The sequence below is a fragment of the Patagioenas fasciata genome, chromosome 18 (genome assembly GCF_037038585.1).
Source record: "Patagioenas fasciata isolate bPatFas1 chromosome 18, bPatFas1.hap1, whole genome shotgun sequence".
Taxonomy (NCBI): Eukaryota; Metazoa; Chordata; class Aves; order Columbiformes; family Columbidae; genus Patagioenas; species Patagioenas fasciata.
The window spans coordinates 3,714,690-3,729,949 of NC_092537.1; the positions used below are offsets into that span (position 1 = coordinate 3,714,690).

The 15,260-nt window shown below is 46.5% G+C and overlaps 2 protein-coding genes across 2 annotated transcripts; both read right to left on the reverse strand.

Moving 5' to 3' along the window:
• Positions 1–40: 40 nt before the first annotated feature.
• RNF135 (ring finger protein 135) lies at positions 41–5,420 on the reverse strand. Its single transcript, XM_065852465.2, has 6 exons — positions 4,834–5,420; positions 4,033–4,119; positions 3,310–3,501; positions 2,565–2,724; positions 1,816–1,917; positions 41–956 (listed from the first exon to the last, which is right to left on the reverse strand). Exons 1-6 carry the CDS (start codon positions 5,167–5,169, stop codon positions 421–423), a joined length of 1,413 nt encoding a protein of 470 aa, XP_065708537.1. The 5' UTR covers positions 5,170–5,420; the 3' UTR covers positions 41–420.
• A 1,317-nt stretch (positions 5,421–6,737) lies between these two features.
• On the reverse strand, positions 6,738–14,697 carry ADAP2 (ArfGAP with dual PH domains 2). Its single transcript, XM_065852403.2, has 10 exons — positions 14,487–14,697; positions 13,162–13,292; positions 12,391–12,482; positions 12,176–12,261; positions 11,718–11,827; positions 10,895–11,041; positions 10,084–10,167; positions 9,642–9,704; positions 8,286–8,363; positions 6,738–7,732 (listed from the first exon to the last, which is right to left on the reverse strand). Exons 1-10 carry the CDS (start codon positions 14,578–14,580, stop codon positions 7,514–7,516), a joined length of 1,104 nt encoding a protein of 367 aa, XP_065708475.1. The 5' UTR covers positions 14,581–14,697; the 3' UTR covers positions 6,738–7,513.
• Between the last annotated feature and the right edge of the window lie 563 nt (positions 14,698–15,260).

Genomic DNA, 15,260 nt, shown 5'->3' on the forward strand with positions numbered 1-15,260 from the left:
CCATGACGCATTCCTTTTTACAGGCTCTTTAAAAGAACAATAAAGTGACCTCATGATTTATTAGCTGGTACAAACATTTGAAAACATCCACTTCCAAACCCATTCCAGTGGCCACACCACCACCAGGACTCACAACCTTTTGGCCTGGGCAAGACTAAACCAAGATACAGTGCCAGTAAGACAATGTTCTGGGAGACCTCTCTGAAGTGCCAGGTCCTCAAATACAAAGCGTATCCCTGTAGTTTAGTGCATAAAAAGTCTTTCACACATGAGATCAGTAACTTCATTGTCGTCTGAGTATTCCTTTCTCAATGAGATCTTTCTAAAGCAAGCTCACTTGACAGAATGTAATGGCATCATCTCTTCTCCTGTAATTTTTTTTATCAATGTAGGAAAAGTTGTCACTTTTCTGAACAGGCTTTACCTCCTGTTTGCATGACATATAGTTAAAGATCCATTTCTTTCTAGACTATATAGCCAGAAAGCAGGGTAAAGAGGATTTGAGGTATTGATTTCAAACGTATGCAAAAGCATTTCTTTGTCAGTGATAGAGTAAAACGACACGGTCTTCTTTTGTAGCTCCAGGAAAACTCCAACCTTCAATGGTTTATCCTTCTGTAATAATGTTTCTTGATTCCTATGCCATGCTGACAGCTGCTTTTTGGGACCTAGCCATTCTACACACCAGGAATGCTCTGTTCTTCCTAATTTGTCCTTTTTACCAATCGTTTCATGGGCAACTCCAACAGCCCATCCATCACTGTCCTTGGTAATGACTTCCCAGTAGTGGCACCCAGTGGAGAAGCTCTGCGAACACATCACTTGACTGATGCAGAATCTGTTGGGTGATGGTTCATAATCACTCGGGTGGCTGGAAACCATTACTCGCCTGTTCTGGGCTGTGATTGCCAAGCGCTCATATACTCTTGTGAGATCAAAAGTCACATCATCTGCCCCTAGAAGAGAGAAAGGAAAATATTCTCAACCTGCAGGCAACAAGAAAGTTCACCTCAGTCTTTACATGCATCCTAAATAATAGTGGGTGTGCGTCCCCTACTCAAGAACAGAAATGAAAACCAATACAAATAAACCTTAATCAAAGTTCAACCCTGCAGATCAGCAAGAATCCCCAACCAAACCCTAACAGTATCCTGTGCATACCGAAACATTTAACAGGCACGATTGAGTAAACATCCATGACAGATTCATGCACTCCAGTGGGAAGGTGAAAGTACTTGGCACCTTACGGGATGGATCTTATTCCTAACCCAAATCTTACAAAGAAATCACCCTTTTGCCAATAATAAATGGGATGCTTACCCTAATAAAACTTACACAGTCATCTGTTCATTGGGACATGTTCTTGGATATTTTATCGGCAAAAATATCTGGTTTGTTTTTCAAGCTACAGCTGCAGTATTGTGTGTTGACTGTGAAAAATATTTCTGTAAAAATGATGCAGAATTCAGACAGCAAGTGGAGTCATTACAGCTTAACAGAGTAAAGATCAGTGAGGTCTGGTAAGTGCCCACACACCAACTCAGACTCTGCAGCCAGCACAAGCTACAACACGGCTTATATACCTCCATGAAACAGGTTGCTTATCCTTTTAATCTTGCATATGTGGTCAGGTATAGTATTGCGTTATGCTGCCATAACTGATTAATTCATGGTAACTTCATTGTGTTTCTATGGTTCAGGTAAACAGGCAGATCTCCTGCTGATGTCTATAAGTTCAGTTTTCTTCAGCAAATCCACAGTCTCATAGTCACTGGAATATTGTTACTGAAGAGTCGCGCTGGCTTGCATACTTACACTGAGAAAACTGGCTTGAAATCCTTGGTTCTGGATTTTCAGCTGCAGCCTCTGGAGATAACGAGCAGACACTTGTCTCCTGATGGAAATCTGCAAGTTGCACTAAGTACAAAATAAAGTGTTAAGGTAATTCTTCAAAATGTGAATAGGAAGCATTTATACTTCTAAAGGAAGATGTACACAAAATAAACCTAGCTAGTGGTTAAAGTACAAAACAAAGAGTTGCTTTTATGACTGTATAAATTATCAAAGAATGTGTAGGAAAATATTTTCATCCAAAAACGTATGCTGCTTCCCTAAATGTGATCAGATGCAGCAGTCAGAAAAGTTAGATGGGTAAAGCAGTTGGATCTTTCTATGCGTATAAGCCAGTTTCGTTGTAAAAGGCTTTTTTTGTCATAAAAGTTTTTACGGTGTTCTTAATTTTTTTCTGAGTGTGTTTCTTGTGTTACTTGCACGTGTAATTCACAAGTACAAAGTAATTTTTTACTCTAATTGCTGACCAAAAAGCCTGACATTCAGCCCTACAGCTTTCAAAAATACTTAAATAGATGATATTTCATTCTCCACTACTGATCTGCATGTCAGTCACTTCTTTTCTTTTGGGCTGGCATGAAAGAAGTTTAAAGTAATCATGTTGTCTCCAAAACTGCAAGGGGTTTATAATAATTACACACATGCACAGTTTTCTCCAAGGTACCCTGCTAGATCCACTCCAAGAAAGAGATTTCAAAATAAGGAAAACTCACCTGGTGGGAACTGCCGAGCATATTTCTCCACAAGTAAAAATTCCAACTTTCTCTTAAGATCTTCTACAGCACTTTTGACCGCATTAAGCTTCTCATCAAGTGTAATTTTAGTCGTTGTTGAAGGTGAGCCTTTGTACTTCTGTCTCTCAGGTAAATTACTCTAATAATGACATGAACGAATCAAGGGGAAGATGTAAACAATAGCAGTTATTTCATCTAGCATATCAAATTATATTATAAAGCCAGAGTGGAGAAACAGCAATGATCTCTCCAAAATCTTATTCTTTGTATTGAGAGCTTTCTTTATAGGAGAGTTATGCAAGAGAACTAACCTGAAATCTCACACAAAATATTAAGGGATAGTTATTCTTAATGAAAAATAAAATACTTTGTTTTCCCCAAGAAAACTGAAAATGGGACAGTTGTTTCTTTTATATATATATATATGTGTGTATATATATGTGGAAATCTGCATCTGAGACACTTCACTCCAGCTCACCAGCATCCTTGGAACAAATATAGTTCTGAATTGCATGCCCAGCCTGTGCCTTTTCTAATGCATTTTCACCCTGAATTTCTCACTCCAAACTTCCCCTGGTAACAGTAAAGTCTGTGCTTTGGTATCATTGTCTCTAGTGAGCACAGTGCAGTGGGGACCTGAAAGTGCTCTGTACTTGTTCAGCTGTCCAAGACATTTAGCTTAAGGGTTTCTGCTCACATTCTGCCGCTTCATTTCATCACTTACTGTTTGGGCTTTGAGGTCTGTGGGCTTGTTCACTTCAACAGAGAGCTGGCGAATAGTCCCCTCAATTTTCTGTTGAGCTGCTTTTTGCTCTTGTTCAATGAACATCAGTGTGTTTTTCTGCTGTCTTTCAACATATTCCTTCATGCAACAGAAATCTTTAGTGATCTGGCTTTTGATCAGAGACGCATATTCCTGAAAGGCAGCAAACAAGGAGTTCATTGTGTTAGAAAAGAACTGTGGAATATGAGAACCTAGTGCCCCATCTAGCATGCTCTTTGACTGACCCCACAGACCAGAGACAGCTACCTTTAGTCAAAGAAATAAAATATATTTGACACCATCCTACGTTACCTGAAACGAGATTTTGGGCATGCTCAGGATCTTGACTATTTGATAGCTCAGCAACTTAGAAAGATCAATATTCCCTCTTTATAATTTGCATTTTGCATTTAAGAGTTTCAGAAACATTTGGGCTACTCCTGGGGTAGGCAGAAAGAGGCAACGATGCACAACTCCAGTGGCCTTTGTGCCAGCTGAGACAGGACTTAGTATAGGTGGTGCCATAGTTTGTTCTTATCAATAAAAACAGAGTTGTGACAGCAACAGAAGGAAATGAAAAGGCGGATTCCTGCTCCAGGCTGGGGGCTGCCCTGGAGTCAGCCACGTCTGCGGGTGGCAGTGGAAACAGAAGCTACCTGCAGGTAGGGAATGCACAATGTGTACCTTTGCTTCACTGAGATCTTTCCTCAAGAGCTCGATGGTCTCTGCAGTCACTTCTGGCTGCTTGGAGATGTCCCATGTCCCTTCCTCCTTTAAAGCAACACATTGGACCATTTATCTATATAATCCTCAAAGAAATTATTATTAGGTAAAGCAGCAAGATAACAAAAATCCCCATGTCGTTGATATTAGCTAAGTGCTGGACTGGTTAAGGAGCGGGCTGGAAGACAATGAATTCTGAGTGGGAATAGTCACAATAAAGTCAACATGCAACAGTCATAAATCACATCTTCAAATACAATTGTGAGCTTCAGCCCTTTGCTCGGCTGCAGAGACTGAAGACATTTTAGATACATACGTGCAAAAATAATGAAGGTCAGTGGAACCTTCTCATCTCCTTCAAGTTTGGGAGTTCTTTTAAGCAGAGAGCTATACAATGAACCAGTCCCATCTTGAGCCACTCACCTGAGTGGAGCTCTAGCACTGTATAATATTACACGTCCTTTCAGGAGTCCCCAGTGCTATACTGGTGGATAAATAACAACCAGCACAAAGAACAGTTAGTAATTACTATTGTACATGACCTAATCCAGCTATGCAGTCCTCAACATACCTCCAATGACCCCAAACACTGCTTTCCCTAAACCTACCTGCCCAACATACATTATTACGATAATGCCAATATTAGCATGGGAAATGTAAAGAATCTGGGGAGTGGGAGTGAAAAGAAAAACAAAGTTGACACAATCCCAGCCACGTCCTACGTTCATGATGCTGGTGAAGTATTTGGAATTGTGGCCGTACCTTCTCCCCAGGTGAACTCCGGTCGTTGCAGGCAACAGCTCCGGAGGGTTTCCGTTCACCCCGTGTTTCCAACTCCTTTTCCTTTACCTCCTGCGGGATTAAGTTCACCAAAGCCACCAGCTCCCGGTTGGGCCGCAGGTCCTTGAGCTCGAAGCCCTCCCGGCAGAGCGGGCAGGCGGCGCGCTGCCGGCCGCTGCAGTGCCGGCCGATGCAGCCGCGGCAGAAGCTGTGCCCGCAGCCCGGGAGCCGCACGGGCTCCGTGAAGTACTGCAGGCAGCAGGCGCAGCTCAGGTCCAGGGCGCCCAGCAGCCGCTCCAGATCGATGGCAGCGGCCATGGCTCGGCCGGGGAGGAGCGAAGCGCCTCAAGTTTCGTTTCCCCCCGGCGCCGCCTTCCGCCGCAGAGCAGGGAGAGCGGCGAAAGCGGCGAGAGCGGCGGGACGGGCGAAGGCGCTGGGCTGGGCGGTTCTGCTGGGATCCCGGCACCGGCAGAGCCCGTGACCGGGACAGGGTTGTGCCCAGAGCCCACCTGTGTGCCCCACAGCCCACCTGTTTGCCCCAGAGCCCACCTGTGCGCACCTGAGCCCCAGCGCCCACCTGCACCCCTGCACCCCGCCGCAATGCAGGAGCTCCCCCGGCAGCCAGAACACCGGGACCGGCCCGGCCCTTCCTCGGCTGGTCACTCGGTCCGAGGGTTTGGGCTGACTGTAGAAACGGACTGTGACACAGAGCTCTCTGTGACTTGGCCTTGACTGGTATTGACCCCCCAATAAAGCTGCTGTTATCTGCACGGTTTCGATTTTCACAGGGAGTTTTCCGGTTTTGTAACAAGTCCTGTCAGAGTTGCTGACACGGCTGGTCTGCTGATCCATCCGGGGGGGGCAAGCAACACAGCACAGCGGGACTCGCAGAGCTCCACCGATACAAAGTTCAGGCTACTGGATGGACTGAACTCTTCTGAGGTCATCCTGGGTTACTTAGCTCATCTCAAAATAACAATTAACATATGCCAAACCAAACGAAGACTAAGTGTTCCTTGTACAAGTCAGAAGGTGCTTTGCTATGGATTTCAAGGCTGCAGGATTAGATTGTGAAAAAGATTTGCTGAACCAGCATGTGAGCTAGAATGAATCAGGTTGTGTGGGGAGAGTGGGAACACAGGGAAGTTTGTGGGAGCCCATCGGCAAGAACAACTGGTGCAGGTTGTGCAGAGCTGGATGATGATGAGCTGGCTGGGACAGGCAGAATGTCAATCCAACTCAAACAAGTCTTCTGCACTATTGTGGAGGAGGGGAAAAAAAGAGTTAATCTCACTCATCCCTGCAAGTACTGACACTTCCTTATTTCTGCAGAAGGGAACTATTCCGGGTATCTCAGACTGGCTGGCAATTGTCAGTAAAAGGTGGAAGCCCCACCAGAAACTTAGTCTACAAAACTTCCTCTTGATTTGCAAACTAAGGCTATTTGAAAAGAAGAATTAAATATCTGAATGACTGGCTGCTTGGTAGAATCAAGTCTCAGACTCGGTCTTGAGGCAAGAAAATACTCAGTGGACTGTATCAGCCACTACAAATCTTCACCTGTTCCTGCACAGAATGGATGTAAGTGGTTCCTGACCAGGAGGCTCACACCCTCCAGTTCCAGCACTGGTCTTCATTCATTGAAACAAGTCACTGAAGATAACACTTTAAAATGTCCTTTCTGCCTTTCGGTGCTCAGACTAGTCCAGGTCATTAAGCTTCAGCTGATTTTTAGGATACAGATCAGCACTATGTGGAGTTGCTTTGGAAAAATTAGGTCTTAGTATGTTGGATTTGCCACTCGTAAAAAAGTCAAACAGCAGAAACTGTTGAAAGCAAGAAGCTAGAAGTATTTGTCATTAGAGTGATTCCACTACAGCATCCTCCACAGTTCAAACTTGACTTTTATTTTTTACTGTGCCAGAAATATAACACTATTAAAGACATTAAACCCACTCTGCTGAAAACAACCATGTCCCTACCTGGACAGGAGTTGCAATCAGGTGGAGTGTAGCTGCCTGACTCTGCTCTTCCCTGAGGACATCCAGTGACTCCAGCATGAACTGGTATCTCAAGTCTATCCAACAGGATACCCTGTGTCTTCCTGATAGGTGACAACTCCTTTGCCTCTCGGTCACTGTTCCTATGTACTCATGCAATCGATGACCCCGTTCACTGGCAGGATCTGTGTCACTGGCTGGAGTATCAACCGCATCCTTCGGGATGAACAGAAGTCCTTCTGATATCAAGGGCAAGAAAAAGAGGATCTGATATAACAGCACCTGCAGGAATCCTCACAGAAATGCATGGCAGCCCTTCTGGGGTCAGACTTTCTCCATGGACTTCATTTTTTTTCTCCATAAGACAACACTGGAAGTGCATCCCCAGGCCAGGCTGGGAAGACCTCCTCTGCTCAAAGCAGAGAACGGTAGGAAGAGAGAAGGCACTTCAAGCAAGGTTCTCCAGGGGCACAGATTTTTTCTGATTATCTGCTCTCCTTCTTACTCATTTCTCAGTTCCACCCTTCCTGTGCCTGTAGCTGTTAAGGAAGAAGTCCTTTGTATAATACTGGAGTCACAGCGGGGCCTTGAGCACCATCCTTGCCAGCAGAAAGGGGCCACAAAGCAGCGCTGAAGCAGTTCAGCTGAACTCTGTTCTAGTCTTAACCCCTCAAAGGCTGGGCAATGACTCCATTTAAAGCGTCTATCCACTCCTTCTGCTCCCGGTCGTTCTCACATATAAACACAAACTCTCTCACTGGCGTGACCACAGTGATCGCTGGTTTACTCTTCTTCACCCGGACTCCCTGGGGCAAGCCAGCTCGTACCTCATATCCCTCATCCATCGTTCCAATAAAAACCTGGCCCTGTGCAAAGGCATCCTAGAAAGAAGGAAGCAGGAGACAGCCATTAGCCAGCACAGTGCAGCTCCAGCATGTTCTGTCCATGGGGGACATGGATTTGGTGACAAGCAGCAGGAAACACGCTGGAGTGTTTTTACACTCGTGGGCATTCTCAGAAGGAGGAGGTGGGGACCCCTACAGAGCTGGCTGGTGGGTGTTCAGAAGGAGCAAGGAAATTTATTCTTGTGCCTACAGCAGTGCTAGGAAGGATGACAAGCCTCTGTTATTGGGATATTGTTCATCATGATAAGGTTACAGGCACAATGGTGACAGGGCTGGGAGAGAGTGGGTTCTAAACGCCACAAGCAGTAGCAGCTACTTTTAAAAGACTCCGATCTTCCTCACAGCCACTGCAAGGGCCAGAGTTCCCAAACAGCTCAGCTCCAGAGAGACCCTTTGACAAGGGAGATGGGCTCTTAAGACAGCCCACTGCAGTCTTGTGCAGCCACGAAGAGCTGGGTGAGAACAGACCCTGCTTCCCCACCCAGTTTCGTGAAGTGGCTTGTGGAATAGCAAAGAACAGCCGTCTTACCAGTGGATTTTTAAAGTACATCAGGTTCCTTTCTTGAGAATCCAGGCAGAACCAGCGCACCTTAAAGGCCTCCTTCTGCTGCAAAGAAATGGTAGAAGTTCTTTAAAGACAAGTCCCAAAGGGGAATTTGGCCTATTCGAGGCAGATCCTGAACTGCTTTAAATGACTCAGAACTTGAGATCAGTTTCATTCATCCCCATAACCGGTAACGGGTGAGTCTCTGCTGTGTGCAGCCCTCAGCTCCCTTCTCCCTGGGCTCAAACTGGAGACTTGCATTCAATGACAACCCTTTGGGTAAAGGGAAGTTTGGTCCTACCAGTGATGAAATTGCCAGGATTAAGAAAGTTGCAGCAAGTGGATTGATTGAAAGCACTGCAGAGAATGATCCCTGGGCCAGTGGTGATGATGAGAACGTGCAACCAATTTCAGCATTTTGGTTTGGGGGTGTTTCCCTAGCATTGTGGGATGCACAATGGTAGGGAGAAATGGTACTTTTTCTAAGTGCTAATTACATCAACTACACTTATCCGACCATTCCCTGAGCTATTCCTCGCTCCATGCTGAAGCTCTTCTGGGGTTCACTACAGTTTAAGCAGAATTTAGGCCTCAGGAGAAAAACACACAATCTTTCATACTTGCAGCTGTGAGTATTCTCTGTGCAAGTATCTGCAGGGAGATGTATTGTGACACTAGCACTGAGCTGGGCCAAAAACCCAGTATATTCAATATCAGCATTTCACCACTGAACTTTTTAATGGGACTACAGCTCATGGTTCCCTCAGAGAAGAGCAAAGCAAGAAGTGGCAATGTTCAAACAAGACCTCAGATCTTTATCTCCTCCTTCAGAGGAGCTGAAATCTCCCTCTCCTGTTTCAAGCAGTAGTGGTCCAAATACTTTCCCATAAAAACCAAACGAAACCACAGGCTTCACTGTGGAGAATTTGCTCAATCATACTTTGCTGCTATCAGCAGATGTGACTTATGTGCTACTGACTCTAAGAGAAACAGGGAAGTAGGGAGTCAGCATGTGATGTTCTGTTCTGGCAGGAGCTGCAGTTCTAGAGCCCCAATTAGCAGAAACAACAGCCCATTCAGTGTTGCGTAACAGGACTTTGCATGGCCACTGCCAGTTAATCCATCTTGCTTTCTATTCAAGGAGGATTCTTCTTCCCACTCTTATTTTCTACACAAAAACCCCCATGGTCCCAAAGAACATGACAGGCTTGAATCTAATGTCTTTTATCAAGCCAGGAAGCGTAGTCACTCAACAAATTGTTTGCTAGTAAACGTAGTAGAAATATCAAATACTCTCCATCTGGAATAATCCCTTTTGTGTACACACAAGTATGCACTTACTTTTGGTCCTGTTTTCTCCATATATCCTTCTTTGACATAATTTCTTGTGATCCTGGGTATGAGCTAGGAGAACACAAACAGATTTTAAAAGTCTGTTTCATTCAAGCTTGCTTTTCTGTTCTGTTTCTGTCAAACCTAATCGCCACCAATTTTGGCTTTTGGGGCCTGGGATTTTTTTGGTTGCCGAGTAAAGGGAAGTCTGAAATAAGAAGGAACATAAGGTTTTAAAGATTATACTTTGTAAGTACCATACAGAGACTTTTAGGCCTTCAGCGTTGACTACATTTTTGCATGTTATGCAGGGTGGCCTTTCCTTCTACCTCTTCTGCCCATTCCCAAGACCCACATGCTGCTGTTCGAGCACCTGCCTCTGGCCGAAGTGGGAAAATGTTTTCCCGTGCTATGTTTGCATAGACCACTTCAAACCCTGTTCAGTTCTCACCTCAGGCTCAGGGACAGTTGGGAAAGTTGTTCTGAGATAGTGGTAACGTGCTGCCCGAATGGCATTGAACCAGTCAACAATCTCCTAAGGAAAATAGCAAATGGAAACATAAAGACAAGAATAACAAGGAGCAAGAGTGCTGCCTCTCCAAAATGCTCTTCTCCTTCCTTGTGACCTCTTTGCAAAGCTATACTTTCTCCCCAACGGGCAGAGAGTCAGTGACTCGTCTCAGACACCTGAAAAAAATTCAGCCTCCAAAATAATTTTAAAATGCCCCTTCAGGGAGGTCCCCAACATTCTCAGCATGGGTAGTCACCCAAGTCTGTGTACACAGGCTTTTTCAGTTGATTCAGTTACGGTTTTGTTTAAAAACCATTGTACCTGGATAGACGTGAGAACTATGGCAAAGGAAAAAACAAAACCTAACAAAACCCATAGACATACTTAAAATTATCATTGTTTGCTTGGAAATAATGCAGAACAACAATATTTTCAATGTCTGTCAAGAAGGCTTCAAATAACATAACCATAGAATTGTATAAAACTGTTAGGCAGTAGTTACCTTGCAGAAATCTATATACATGCCACACTGAGGCCTTAAGACTGCTCAGGGTGTGAAGTTGCAGGTATGCCCCAACAGAACCGAAACAAGATGTCATAGTTGTTAGTGTCAAATTCTGCAACTTTATATATTCTACAGGTCATAGTGACTTCAAATAAAACCAGATCCTGCAGAAAGAGGGTATCTCTTCCAAACTATAGATCCAACACCCAAGCATCTTGCTTATTCCAAAATCTCTGTGGTATTCACCTTTCCACTTTCGTGATAGACAAAAAGGTTCCTTGTTTGACCATCTGTGTTGTATGTGATCTGCAGCCCATGAGCATGTTGGATTTTCGCTGTCTGGAACATTACATTCAGGTTCTTAATGCTGATAATGGCTTTTGGACCTCTAGACTGTGAAAAGAAAAGCATCGCTGTATTAAAGTGCTCTCAGGGAAGATAGTGGAGGACAGATTAGCTGTACGAAAACTAGATCCCTACTGAATAGAAAGCAGGCATCCTAAAATATCTGAATATTGGATATACCTGAAATATAAAGCCTTAATTACATGCTACATAAAATCACTTAGAAAGAGGAACTCCCTTTCCTTAAGAAATGCTGTGGTGCTATTTGAGAGGGATGTGTCTGAATTGTAAGGGATGGGGTCTATCTCCAGCCTCATAGTTGAAGAAAAATGAGCTACGCTCTCCCACAGAAGGGAGACATGTTGAGGGTGATGCTGCAGCAGCTGATGAGAGAATATTTTGTTAATAGAAGAGGTAGCAGCTGCTAACAGATCTCCTCTTCATCTTGCTGTTCAACTGCCAGTATCCATTTCCTTTCTTCACTAAGCAAAAGGAGGCTGCATGGTTAAGATAAGGGATGAGGAAAAGGGCTAAATCCAGAAGAACAGTTGCCTAAGATAGCACATATGTTAATGGGGAAACATCTGGGCTGCTCCAAACACAGGCTGGCCTGGCCACAAAACTAGAGACAAAGCTATTTATGGTATTTTTTGCTGGTGAAGAGCAGTGTCTGAGGGTGGAGGTTGACCAGCTACCTATGGCCAACTCTGGCTGAGGAACTCACTTCTTTGGTGTAGTACTTCATCACCCCTTCCCCTGCTGACAGGAGAAATCGCCTCTTCTGGAACTGTCTGCTTTCCCGCCCCCGCTTCCAGAGGAATCCTTCACGGGTCCCTGCAGGTCGGACCACGGCAAGTGTCAGAGATGGGCAGCACAACAGCAGCACTGTTTATCTAAAGAGTGGTGTGGCACAGAGTTTCAAGTCTCTTCTCCATCTGAGAATTTTCACCTCAAGTGAAAAAAAAATCAGTGGAGAACTAGAGAACTGTAAGATTTGAATACACCCTTGCACTTGTCTAAGTGCCTTTTCTTAGGAGCTTCTTCTCAAAGTTAGACTCAAAGCAAAACCTGCACATCCAGTAGTTCAAATATGACAAGCCAACCTTAAAGGTCTTCGATGCTACAAACAGAACACTCTGCTGTTGGCCTTAAGGCCTTTTCCCTGACAATCCTGACCTTTACCTGCAGAACAAGGATCTTGGCAGACTCGAGTGGCAACAAATTCCTCACGCTCATATTTAGCTCTAATCCATTGCTCTCTTAAAACCCTGAAAGAGAAAAACATGGATGAAGCTGATCTGCCTCTATTTTCACCAGCCACCCAAAGACACCTGTAGAGGGAAGCAGTGCTTCAACAGCTCTAAAGGTCTACAGCAGTAAACACACCATCGACTTACAAGCAATCACAGGACTGAGGGATGTAATAGTAGGAAGGGACTGTTGCCTCATATTTAGCTTTGGCACAGAGATTCCCATGTTTCTTCATAAACTGAAATACAGAAGAATTTACAATTAGGTGTGCAACTACAAAATCAGTACCATGTCAAGAACATAAAATGAAACACATCAAAGGGTGCATTGCAGTTTTTGCTCAGTCTTGCCATAACTCAGTGCATCTCTAAACATAAATTCCATTTAGCACCATCAGCCATTTAGGTGGCTGAGCCTTTTTCAGTAGTTACAGTACTGAACCAGATGGGAAGGAACACCAGCTTGTGGAGAAAAGATATTTACAATTTCCCTATACCTTCATCTCCTCCTAGACATTAATGGTGATTATATTATTAACACAGTTCCTTTGAAAGGTGAGAGGCTGATACAATATTTAAGAAGGGTATTTTGATTAATGAATAGAATGTACTATCTGGAAATATCTGTGGGCTTCTAAACCACAATGAGGAGTTTCCGTGTGCTATGAAAAAAACCCCAAACACTGCAGGCTGTTAGAAACCTGGTCACCTGCCAGTGTAATTTGATTAAGTAGATCATTATAAAAAAAAAAAACGAAACAAAAACCAAACAAAAGCCTGAAGTTACCCGTGGAGTTAGGTTGGCTCTGTGTGGCTTTGTTCCTTTGTCCGTGGTGGATGATGTAAGAATTATGAGCCAGAGAAGGTTATGATAAAACGTGGAGAAAAGTAAATGAATTGCTGCTTTTTGCTCTGTACCTCTATAAGATCGTCCTCCCAGAAGTCGAGCCGAAGGGATTTAACTCTGCTGATCTGAGGCAGATTGCGATGGATTCCAGAGCAATGCAAACAAATGAATATTCCGAGTTTGTATGAAGCCCACTCTGGATCTAGACCCAAACACAAAGCATGAACTGGTAGATAGGAAAAGGCACTGCCACTGGAAAAGGCAAGAAGTGCATCTGACACACAGCCCAGGCTCCACACATAACGCAGCAAATCCCACCCCATTGCTTATGGCTGTCACTCCATGGTGTCACCTGCTTTCCTGAATGAAGAATGTGGCCCCTGCCTTTGTAAACTCTTTGACTAACTATTTGTTTAAAAATTAATGTGAGTGTGCAGGCAGCCGAGTAGTAATGTAAAAGCTCAGCTAATTACTAGTTCTACATGGAAAGCTCCTGTTGCTGAATTAACGATAGAAGTATGTTGCAGACAGCGAGCATTATCAAGAGTACAATGGAATACAGCCACCCAGAACCAGGACTCGTGTCCAGCGCCCACGGCAGCTCCTGCTCTTGGCTGCTGCTTCCCCGAGCGGCCTTGAGGAGCCGATGCTCAGAGCTGTTCTGATCCTCAGAGCTGTTCCGACGCTCCGCGGCGTCCCGAGCGCTCTGGCAAGGCTGTGTCCTTAGATCAGCACTTTCACCACGCTGCCCTCCACCTCTCCCTTATCACAAACAGGAGCTACTTGTCATCTTTCAGCCGCTGTAGGACAGGGACTGATGCTCCCCTCGCTGAGGGGACAGGCGCCCTGGTTGAGCGCAGTGTGCCAGCCCAGAGCGGGTGTTCAGCAGGCTCCTCGGTGCCTCCATCCACGCCAACCCCAGTGCAGAGACAGAGCTGGAAAACCACCCCACGCACTCTCCTCCTTGTACACTGTCTATGAATAACTCTGGGGAAGCTGCTGGTGCACAGAGGCCACTTCCTGTCCCACGCTGTCCCCTCCTGCCCGCGGGGCTCCCGGGGGGCTGAGCAGAGCCGAGTCCCGGCGGGCAGAGCCGAGTCCCGGCTGTCCGGAGCCCGGCAGCCCCGCAGCCCCCACCTGAGCGGCCGCCCCCGCGATCGGGACCGCCCCGGGAAACCACCTGCTGCCGCCTCTGCGGTTCGTGAAGGGAAAGCTGGGGACGGGTCGCGCTTTCAGGAACCGAGTGAAGCAGAGAGCGGCGCACCGGGAGACGGACCGCGGATGGACAGACGGCGGCACAGCCCGAGGGGCCCGCCCGGCCCCTCGCCCCCTCACACTTTCCTGTCAGAAACGCACCGGGCGGGCCCGGCGGCGCTGCGGGGCGGAGCGCCCTTACCTGGCTCCCCGCAGTCGGCGCAGCGGTCGTTCCCGGTGCCGGCGGCTCTCTGCAGCTCCAGCAGCAGCGTCTTGTTGCGGTCGCGGTCCATCATCGCCGCTCGGCGCTCAGCCCTGCGGGCCGCTCAGCCCCGGGAGGAGAATGAGGAACTGGAGCGCGGCCCCGACGCCGCGGGGCGCCCCGTCCCCTCCCGCGGCCCCGGGCGGGCGCTGCTGGGCCGCCCCTCAGGCCGCCTCCTGCCGGCGGTTCCCCCGGAGCGGCGGCCCCGGCTCCCGCCAAAGGCCGCGGGCGGGACCAGCGGGGGAGCCGCCCGCCCGAGCCCGCCCGCGCCCCGGTGCTGCGAGTAAGGCCGCACGACGACACGAGCCGTTCTCTTTGTTAGCTCAGCCCTCGGTCAAGCCTCCGTCACGGAATTTCTGCCCTGTAAATTAATGACTACGGGTCCCGCTTCCAGCAGGAGGGCGCAGCCCCGCACCTGCGGGTTTGCCTCAACTCCACCTCATGTTTGTCTCTGAAGAAATAGTTTTAAAAGTTTCTACCTAACAGCATCTGCTCGCCAGACGTCGATCAAGCGTTGACACCCCCGCAAGTGCTCGGCCCAGCGTGTGGCACCAAAGTGCTGCGAGGAAAATAACCCGTCAGCGTAACTCAACATACATAAAACAGAGCAGGTTAGGATTGGCAAAGCTTATGGAAATGTCCCTCCTTCAAGATAAAGCCGATGTCACAGTCAGACAGCTGAGCGTGAGCATCTTTCTGCAGCTTGGAAGAGAC